Below are 10279 nucleotides of genomic sequence, written 5' to 3'. Positions count from 1 at the left end.
CATAGCTAATATAGGTCAAGATCATGATTTTAACTCTCTGCAAAATTGAAAACAAGCACCAGAGTTTAGCATGGGGTATTGTTGACAGACTGATCCAGCAAGAGGAATGAACCATCTTCGTCCACCAAGCTGAAGGACTGAAAGTGTTTGTTTATTTTATTAATCAAATGTGTCAGGGGTTTAGTCTAGGTCATTTGGCAACACCCATTTTATTTAGGTGTTGCAACTATAATACATCTGTGATTTTTCTTTATCAGACCTGGTAGTCCCAAAATAATTGGCCATGATCATGATCATTGAAGCCTGTGATATACAAAGTTCCCATGAGGATTACAGAAATACAACATTGCAGGCAAGTTAGTATTTTATCTCTAAGTCTCTAACTCATCTGTAGTTTTTCTGAGATGAGCAGGACTACTTATCAATTTCCACGATTCCTTCCTCCCCTTAGCATCAACTATACACACAGTCCATGGAAGGAAGAGTGTCTATTCCATATTGCCTATCCGCTGGGCTTTCTCAGATTTCCCCTAAGCTATCCAATCTGTCTCTGAATCAAAGTTCTCAGTTTGGTTATTTTGACATCAATGTCAAACCAACAGAAAATCACACCTCGTGGGGGAAAAAAAAAAGGATCTAAGACAGCCAGGTAAACGTTCAACCAGCCAGTTCTATTTATGATCTCTTTATCTGCCACTAAACGTACCATCCCTCTATCATCCCCAACAAAGCAATGGTTTCTGAATCTAGCCAATGTAGGTGTGTTAAAAAGCTAGCAAGAGTTTGAAAATAAGTTACTGGCTCCATCCTCTAGATACTTGATTCAAAATGTCCCAGGTACAGTCTAGGGAGTTTTAAAAGCTCCTTAAGCCATTCTGTGGTATAGCCAGTTTGGGAAAACGTTGTTCCGGGGAACTCCATTTTGCTACTGATCCATTTCAGGGCATCTATAGATAGGTAGATGATGGATTAAGGGGGACAAGTATTTCTCATTTTAATATTTAAAAAATACATTCACCCACTGGATGCCCATGGTTTCCAATCTTACCTGCTGTTTAGTTATTCCATTTCTGCATTAAAAAGGAAACATGACTATTCATATTCATGTTGACATTACATACAGCAGCGATAGAAAGACAAGATTGAGTCCTTTTTCAACCAGACTGTTCCGTAGCAGATGTCTTCCAGTGCAAAAAAACTTTTCAAAATTTTAAAGTCATTGGGGAAATCTAAACATTGAACAGATATTTGATTATTTTGAAAAAGTATTTTTTTACATGTCATGATATTGAGATTGTTTTTAAGAAGAGTGCCTATCCTGGGTGTTATATGTGAGTGATGAATCATTAAATTCTACTCCTGAACCAGTACTGCACTATATGTTAACAAGAACTTAAATAAAAACTTGAAATAAAAAAAAAAAAAAACAGTGCTTATCTTTTAGAGACATAAACTATTTATAAATAAAATGTTATTTTTAGGACTTCAAAATAGTACAGGGGAGAGAGGAGAAGGTCGCAGAGAAGGAGGTGGATGGAATACAGAGTAAACGAGATTGGCCAAAAATTGATAATTACTGAAACTAGATGAGAGATACCTGGGTGTTCATTATGCTATTCTACTTTTATGTAAGTTTGAGATTTGTCATAATAAAACGTTAAGATTTTTATTTAAAACTAGAGCATCATTGGGGCACCTGGGTGGCTCAGTCGGTTAAGCGTCCGACTTCAGCTCAGGTCATGATCTCACAGTTCGTGGGTTCAAGCCCCAGATGGGGCTCTGTGGTGACAGCTCAGAGCCTGGAGCCTGCTTTGGATTCTGTGTCTCCCTCTCTCTCTGTTCCTCCCCCGCTCATGCTGTCTCTCTCTCTCCTTCAAAAATAAATAAAAACATTAAAATAAATAAACACTAAAAAAAATTTTAAAAAATAAAACAAAACTAGAGCATCATTGAAATGAATCAACCTCACAGTCTCTCTTCAATCACCCATTATTATTATTATTATTATTATTATTTAATGTTTATTTATATTTGAGAGAGAGAGAGAGAGAGAGAGAGAGAGAAGGCACAAAGCAGGGGAGGGGCAGAGGAGACAGAGTCTGACGCAGGATCAAGGCTGAACCCAGGAGCAGGAAGATCTTGACCTGAGCGGAAGTCTGACGCTTAACCGACTGAACCACACAGGGACCCCTAAATTTCTTTTTAATGTTTATTTATTTTTGAGAGAAAGAGACACAATGGAATAGGGGTAGGGGCAGAGAGAAGGAGACACAGAATCTGAAGCAGGCTCCAGGCTCTGAGCTGTCAGCACAGAGCCCAAGGCAGGGCTCTAACTCAGGAACTGTGAGATCATGACCTGAGCCAAAGTCGGACACTCAACCCACTGAGCCACCCAGGCGCCACAACCACTCATTTTAAGGATGCTATACATCTTAGCACACAGTTCACAAAGCTCCTTTCCCTTATGTATATGTATAAAATAAAAGATATGTTTCTGCTGGTATGATTTAAGTTTATTCAACTAGGTTTTATTGGATGACTACTTTAAGTCAAACATCATGCTTCTGAAAAAGCATGGTTAAAAAAGGCCTAAATCTTATGGTATTGGAATTTATCTTAATTCAACTTTTTTAGCATGATAAATGACTAGGTTTTCTGTTAACTCAATGGTTAACTTTAGTGAAGCTCAGAATCACCTGCTGGGCTTATGAGAGCACAGACTGCTGGGCCCAAACCCAAACTTTTACTGGAATAGAGCCTAAGAATTTGCATTTCTAACAAGTTTCTTGGTAATGCTAATACTTCTGTTCCAGGAACCATACTTTGAGAACCCATACCAGTTTCACTCATTTAGAAGACATGAATACAGCACACACACACACACACACACACACACACACACACACACACAAAGATGCATTACCTGAGTTAGTCTTCAAACAGGAAGGAAAGGGGTGGGTACAATGGTCCAGATAATACTTCTATTTTGGCACTGCTTTAATTTCTTCCTTATTACAGACTCACAGAAGAGAGGGCTAAAAAAAGTATAGGTTTATTTTGGCTAATAACCCAGGATTTTCTACTCAATTTCTTTATAACCCAACACCTAATATGGGTAATCTCAACTTCAACAAAACATAAGCAGAACACATAAAAACATGACCCCAAACTGAAATTAGAAAATAACACAGCACGCACATCTGTCCGTCATCATCCACCAGACACGCCCACAAATATTGTTAAGTTTCCATACAAATTTCAGCATACAAATCCCTACTCATCACTAGATAAAATTTACAAATTAATGATGATCTTGAGATATTTTGAACCACAATGTACACAGTTCCAGATTTTTAATTTCTGCAGTGTTCTATTTTGATTTATGTCTATCCCAAAAAATAACCATGATTTTGTTTCCTCCTGGGGAAGGTGAGATTATATTTGCTAAGTTGACTGGTGCTTTAGAAATTTAAGGAAATGATGTAGATTTCAAGAGAATTCAGTATGTTTAGTCTTCCCCAGGCTCCACTAACCTCCCATTCTGTGCCATACTGCAGGAGTGCTAAGAAAAACAAATTAGGAGCTTTCTGTGTCACATTCCTCTCCAGAATAGGTTTTAAGTACATTTGTCAGAAAATATCCTGGCTATTAACAGGTATCCATTCAATGTTTACCATGTGTCAGGTATTCATTCGTTGTTTATTTAATCCTTTTAGTCAATTAAACCCAAATAGTAGGTATATGCTCATTTTACCAGTGAAGAAACTAAGGCTGAGGGCGAATAAATTGTCCAAAATGAAACTAGTAAATCGTGTATCTAAGATTCAAATCTGAATTTCTACAGTCATTATCAACTGCCTCTCAACACCTAGTGATCCATACTGGTTAACAATAATAGCTACCATTTATTGAGTTCTTATGAAATAAAGAGCTAAATAGCTGACATTATTTCACTCAATTCTCTCAAAATTCTCTGTGACAGTCTTTATTTTACCAGGAGGGTACTCACATCATGAGAAGTTTCAAAGAACTTGCCAAAAGTTTACAAGTACATAGTGGGAGAGCTGGGATTTGAACCCTCACCTGACCCTAAAGCTCCACTAGCCTCCCGTGTAGTTATTCCTACAGACTTCAGACTATTATCTCTATCACATATTTTAATACTAATTTTATGATTATTAGTTTTAGCATGCTACATTCGTTCATATTAAGCTTTAAATACCCATCTTCGGGGTGCCTGGGTGGCTCGGTCGGTTGAGTGACCGACTTCGGCTCAGGGCATGATCTCATGGTTTGTGAGTTCAAGCCCCGCGTCAGTCTCTGAGCTGACGGCTCAGAGCCTGGAGCCTGCTTCTGATTCTGTGTCTCCCTCTCTCTCTGCCCCTCCCCCACTCATGCTCTGTCTCTCTCTCTGTCTCAGAAATAAATAAACATTAAAAAATTTTTTTTAAATAAAAATAAAAAAAATAAATACCCATCTTCCACAAAATTTGTAATGAAATTTTGCCTCTAAGTTAGGATGCCCTCACTTTACTTTTGGCTGATTCTTCGAAACGAAGTGTACACTTAATATTCTAAATCTTTTATCATGGTGAAATATATATAATATTTACTATTTTTAACAATTTTTGGATGCGTAACTCAGTGGCATTAAGTACATTCACAATGTTACACAAGCATTACCACTATCCATTTAAGAATCTTCTGCTAAATTGAAACCTTAAATGTAAAATTCCAACTTCAGACGATGCTATATTCAAAGTTCCAAGTTGTATTAACTAAATGCTGAGTGTTACATCACCAAAAGTTAAAAATTTTTTTGTGTCTTTTGCTATCACTTAAGAAACCATTGTGTTTATATTACTGATGAAATTGTTGTAGTAAATAGAACCCCCGAAAACACTCTACCTAAGACCTCCCTCCAGGTCAATATGAATAATTAATCAAACACTGTTTAAGTGTCAAATGGCTTGTACAACAAAAACATTCTATGTCTTTCCCTCTGCTCAGAAACCATCAAGCTTCTACATGCTAGTCATTTTCTCTGCATATATTTATTTTTACCAGTAGCTTCACTTTTCAGCTTCCAAGTCTTCATTCATTTTTCCATGACTCTTAGTAAACCTATGGTGGCTACATAAACTACACAACTCTTTTTTTTTTCCCCCTAAATGCTTATAATCCATTTAGGAATTACCCTAAACTTTTATATTTAACTTTCTTTGATAGTAATTTGCATTTAGAATCATCCAGTCCTTAATGTTTGGTATTATACCAAGTAACCTTAAATATAAGAAAATATTTTAGAAATATACTTTAGAAAAGTTGTACCTTAATAAAAAACTGGATATAAGAGCATTGTCTAAATTCTTTGGGTGCATTGTGGGAAGATTCCTACCATCCCAACATCCTATGGTATTAATAGCTAGAAAAGGTGCTGGGGAACTTCAACTTAGCAAAATGGAAAACATTACAACCAGTTTTGGAGCTGAAAATGTATTTCATAAATAAAAGCTAGTATAGTGTTGTCGCTATTTTGTTGTTCAGTTGTGCACTAAATATGAAATGCTTCGATAACATGAATTTGCTTATCAAATTCTTAGGCTACAAAATAAGGGTCAGCACGCTTAAACTTTCAAGTGATTGTTAAAACAGTACAATTTTATATAGCAAGTATATACAAAGTACCGGAAGGCTAAAAATCTAAATCCATTCCCTGTTCTTGTTTTGTTTTTTTTTCAGCAAGCTTTATTAATCCATCACGGATCTAGTGATGTTTAGAGTATATCATGATTTCATTCAGAGAAAGGAAAAAAAAAAGGGTTCTCCCAGACAACAGTCTTTGGTGCCTCTGTCACACTTCAGGGAAATAAAACTACTTTAGGACTCTGTAACTCAGCTGTCAGGGTGGTTTTTACACACCTAATTAAAAGCTTCAGCAAATGGAAATACATTAAAACTCAAACACTGTTCTCCTAGTGCCTCCAGTACTTTATTCGTAGTTATTATCCACGTTTTTATAAATATAAACATTCTAAGTGAATGTCACTAGTGCAGGTACATTTAACAACGAGAGCTCCACAGGAAGCTACTTTATTTCGTGTGTAACAAGGATCGAGGTTCCGAAAACCTAACTGTACCACTAAAAACAAAACCAACCCCCAAAACAGAAAACCAAATCCAAATAAAAGCCTGTTAGCAAAGTGCAGTTCTTTTGGTTATCTTCAGAACAAACAGCTGTTGGCTTTACACGTAGAAATTATGTAGATTTGCTAATATACGATCACTGGAAATAAGTCCTTGCTTGTAGGTAAGAATCAGGTAGAGGGTTTTCCTCCTTTTAATTTAGAGGGTTTTTTGGATTCCAGTGTAAACAGCACCAGCGAATTTTCAGAAAACATAGCTTTGCTACTTTCTCCTTCATTTTCTAGAACCGTAATTTTTATCAGCAGTACTGTTTCATTTCTTCCTACCTTATAATCAGGACTTGACTGCCCACATAACGCTGCTTGGATTGTAAACAAAAAATTAAAGCTCAGAGCACTTATAGGTTACCTCTTACATTTTCACTCCACAGTGCATCAGGTGTTGTTTATAAAGCTTTTGCTCCTCTCAAAAGACTACAAAAATATATGAAACCACATCTGTGTTCAGCCAGCGTCAAGAAAACAAATATTTTACAACTGGAATACTTTAGAGACCATGTACTGTAGTTACATCCTCTTGACTGAATTCATCAATTGCTTTCTTCATAAATCCATACATATACCAAGCGTGTGCATTTATGATTAGTCTACATGCCCTAATTTACTATATAAAAAAATTAAGTAACTTATTTTAGGTTCAAGTGAAAGTGCTCCTGACAATAAACTATTTCTACAACAGCCCTAAATCCCCCAAAGGGTGTTTTAAACCTGACCATGGAGAAAGATGCATAGCTACTTCTAAAAAGTAAACAACTACACACCAAAACATGCATTGTCAGGAAAACTAATTCATGCACTTGAATATGCCAATACCTTATTTTTATTATTTTAAGTTAGACCAATTTAAAACATTGCCTAGAATTAAGATAGAGCATTACATCATTTGATTCCAGAAAATGTCAAAATGCATTTGGCCAAAACTTAAAAAAAACAAACACTTCCTCCTTATCCCTTACTGGTTGGACCAATGTGATCAATACAACTGTATATATATTAATCTACCTTAACATTTCCATTCATTAGCATTTCATCTTAACATACAGAGCCTTCTATTGTAATTTCCTCGTAAAGGCTTCCCCCCAAAAGATGCAAATACAAAACACTAGGCAGATACTCTTCAAAGTTTTATTTCACTAACTTCAGGTCAAATTTCCACAAGTGTTTTCTGGTCAATTTGCTATCCATGCTTGGCTTCCCAGAATGGTAGTACCAAAAGATTTGTGGGGTAGGGAGAAGAGACCATTTTAAGAAGCACTGCATTTACGCATCTTCCACAAGGCAAAAGAGTTGGGCATCTGATTGTTCAACAAAACGAAGCTTTATCAGCATCCAGGAGGGCAGGCAGGCAAACCAGGCTGTAGACACTCTTCCATTTGTCAAAATCAGACTGGAGAAAACCTACTCCACACAGATAGAAAAGGTATTACCGTTCATCTCTTCTTTTTCTGTTGCCGCAACATTTTTCTTCTTTTAATTATCATATCATGTAGTTTCTCAAGTCCTTCCTTCAGTCCATCTCCTATGATTGCACAGGTGGGCTGCAAATGCCAGGGAGTGGAAGAGCTCAGTTCACCCATTGCTAACAATTTCTCAATTTCTGAGAGAGACAATGAGTTCCTCAGGTCTTGCTTGTTAGCAACTATAAGTACAGGGACTCCCTGATTTTCTGATATCCTGGTTATTTTATGAAGTTCAGTTTTGGCTTCTTCCATTCTTTCAACATCAACAGAGTCCACAACAAACACAATGCCATCTGTGCATCTGGTATATGACTTCCACAGTGGCCTTAATTTCTCCTGGCCACCTACATCCCAGAAGTGAAAAGTGACTGTTTTAGAATTTCCCAAGGTTACCTTAATTTTTTCAGTGTTAAATCCTTTGGTAGGTACAGTATTTACAAACTCATTGAACTGCAGCCTGTATAATACAGTTGTCTTTCCAGCACAGTCCAAACCCAAAATAACAATGTGAAACGACTGAAATGAAGGCAGGCTGGACAGGATAGAAGTCTGGTCTGACAGTCCATTCCCCATTTCCAGGTGCAAATTAGTGTTCCCAATTGAAATGCTTTCTTCTTACTGCTTCAGAATTTCTCTTCCTAGGGGATCCAGCTACAAGACTGCTGAGAGGAAAAATGAATAAGTTATTCTTTTGAAATACCGTACTACAACTGTTTTTCTCTCTCCCTTTCTTCTTATATAAGACGAGGAACTTGAAAATAAAACTTGTTTGAGTAAATAAGCCAAATGAGATCTGAAACGCACGCAAACCAAGGCAAAAGACAGAATAATCCTTGTGATTCAAATTCTTTCACAGTCATGAAAATTGCAGTAACACGTACTTCTCTACGTCCCTGGGTTCCAAATCTCAAAGACCTCATTCTGAAGATAACCTAATCATCAGTATCTGGTTCGACTTACAATAACCACAGAAGTGCCTTTTTTGGCAGAAAACTCGTAACACGTAATCCTATTTTAGGGATCTAATTCCACGTGCTTAACAGCATACCCAAGGTCACTATTACCCCCACTTCACGAACCCCCCCCCCCCCCCCCCCCCCCCCCCCCCGGCAAATAGCACAGTGCTCTCACCTCCGGAACTGGAGTCTGGATCCAAATAGGAAAGCATTTGTTAGACGTTTTTCACGCACGGGGTTGGAGAGAAAAGCACCCCACGACCGCTCAGCTTAGCTCTCCACGCAGCTCTGGCAGTTGCTGCACTAGAAACCGTAGCTTCGGACTCTAACCACGCCCACTCCTCACTGCCCACCCACGAGCCCAAATCCCATTGGTCACCCACGTCAGCGCGTCCAATACACACACGCCCCAGTGCCCTAATTGGTGAGACTAACTGCCGCTCCCAGTGCGGCCGAGCTGGGCTCTCCCTCGGTCCACAGGCACCACCTGTTGCCCTTAAGTTAGAAAACAAGGCGCCCACGGAGGAAGCCGAGTGGCCCCTGCAGGTGACAAGGAGCCTCGACCGGCCGGTCAGGTCGCTGCCAGACACCTCGTTCCGCCCGCTCTGGCGCACCTGCAGCGCGGCCGGCGAACGCTGGGCCGGGGCTCCCACATCCGGGACCCACGATCACCGCCGGCGCGTTAACCCTTCGTCCGCTGGCGAAAGGTGCTCGCCGAGGCCGTGCCAACCCCCAGGCGTGAATGATTCGATGTGCGGCTCCCGCACGGGCAGGGTCACTGTCCCGCCAGCACAATCCCTATACCTCGCCCCTCCGCACCCGGCCGCCTCCTCTCCCTCGGCAGGGCGTGGCCACACCAGCTGCCCGCCCCGCCGCAGCTCACCTGACTCACCGTCTTTCATGGTCTGGACCCAGCGTCGCTCACAGCCGCTCGGGAGCGCGCTGCTACCTGTCGGAAGGCACCAGTGAGGCCCCGTTGGTGGCCGAGGGTGATACGCGGCTTCTAGGGGCGCCCGGCTGGCGCCGTGCGCCAGGCCTCCTAACGGTGCCGGGCCGATCCCTCAGCTCAGCAGCCGCGGCCCCGCCCCCCTTCAGCGCGCACCCGGGAGCTGGCCATTGGGGGGCGTGCGGGAGCCCGGTCTCCTAGCAACGGCAAAACAAGGTCACGTTCGAACTGGCCTAACCCGGACCCGCCACGGGCGAGGTCGGGCGGAGCTTCCGGCTTCAGCTTCCAGAGCAGTTGCTGTCTCCGACGCTTTCTCTAGCCGGCGGGTGGCTTGAGACAGTTCCCGGCGGGTCCCACCCTGCACCGCCTATCCTCCGGGCGCCGTACGGTGTCCTCTGGGCGGTGGCCGGTGACGTACCGTCAGAGATTTCAGAAGATCCCGGACGGGCGGGCCCCTTATATAACGGGATGACGTGGGCGTGCCTCAGTAGCTGGCCTGAACGTCTGGGGCAGAATGGTGTCTGAAACTCATCGTCCTTTTGCAAAGCAAATAAATTCCCTTTCTCCCACACGACCCTAGCAACATCCCCGTGAGGTAGAAATATCCCGGTTTCACAAATGAGGAAATAAACTGAAACATTAAATAGGCGTTTCTATTAACCCAAGGAAAATTAGTGGAACTTAAAGTCTACTTACTAGTCATTAAATGCC

The 10279-nt window shown here is 40.8% G+C and overlaps 1 protein-coding gene across 6 annotated transcripts; it reads right to left on the bottom strand.

The window, feature by feature from the left end:
* Positions 1–7317: 7317 nt before the first annotated feature.
* ARL4A (ADP ribosylation factor like GTPase 4A) lies at positions 7318–9711 on the bottom strand. 6 transcript variants are annotated; one of them, XM_042967432.1, is made up of 2 exons: positions 9506–9711; positions 7318–8328 (listed from the first exon to the last, which is right to left on the bottom strand). In XM_042967432.1, the coding sequence occupies exon 2, from the start codon at positions 8237–8239 to the stop codon at positions 7637–7639; it is 603 nt and encodes a 200-aa protein (XP_042823366.1). In that variant the 5' UTR covers positions 8240–8328; positions 9506–9711; the 3' UTR covers positions 7318–7636. The 6 variants fall into 6 exon arrangements, with proteins under 6 accessions (XP_042823366.1, XP_042823360.1, XP_042823339.1 ...); XM_042967426.1 differs by having other exon boundaries at positions 7318–8325; XM_042967405.1 differs by having other exon boundaries at positions 9515–9711.
* Positions 9712–10279: the final 568 nt, after the last annotated feature.

The sequence above is a fragment of the Panthera tigris genome, chromosome A2 (assembly GCF_018350195.1).
Source record: "Panthera tigris isolate Pti1 chromosome A2, P.tigris_Pti1_mat1.1, whole genome shotgun sequence".
Lineage (NCBI taxonomy): Eukaryota > Metazoa > Chordata > Mammalia > Carnivora > Felidae > Panthera > Panthera tigris.
The sequence above is the reverse complement of the archived record's forward strand: the minus strand, read 5'-3'. Positions and strand labels throughout refer to the sequence as shown.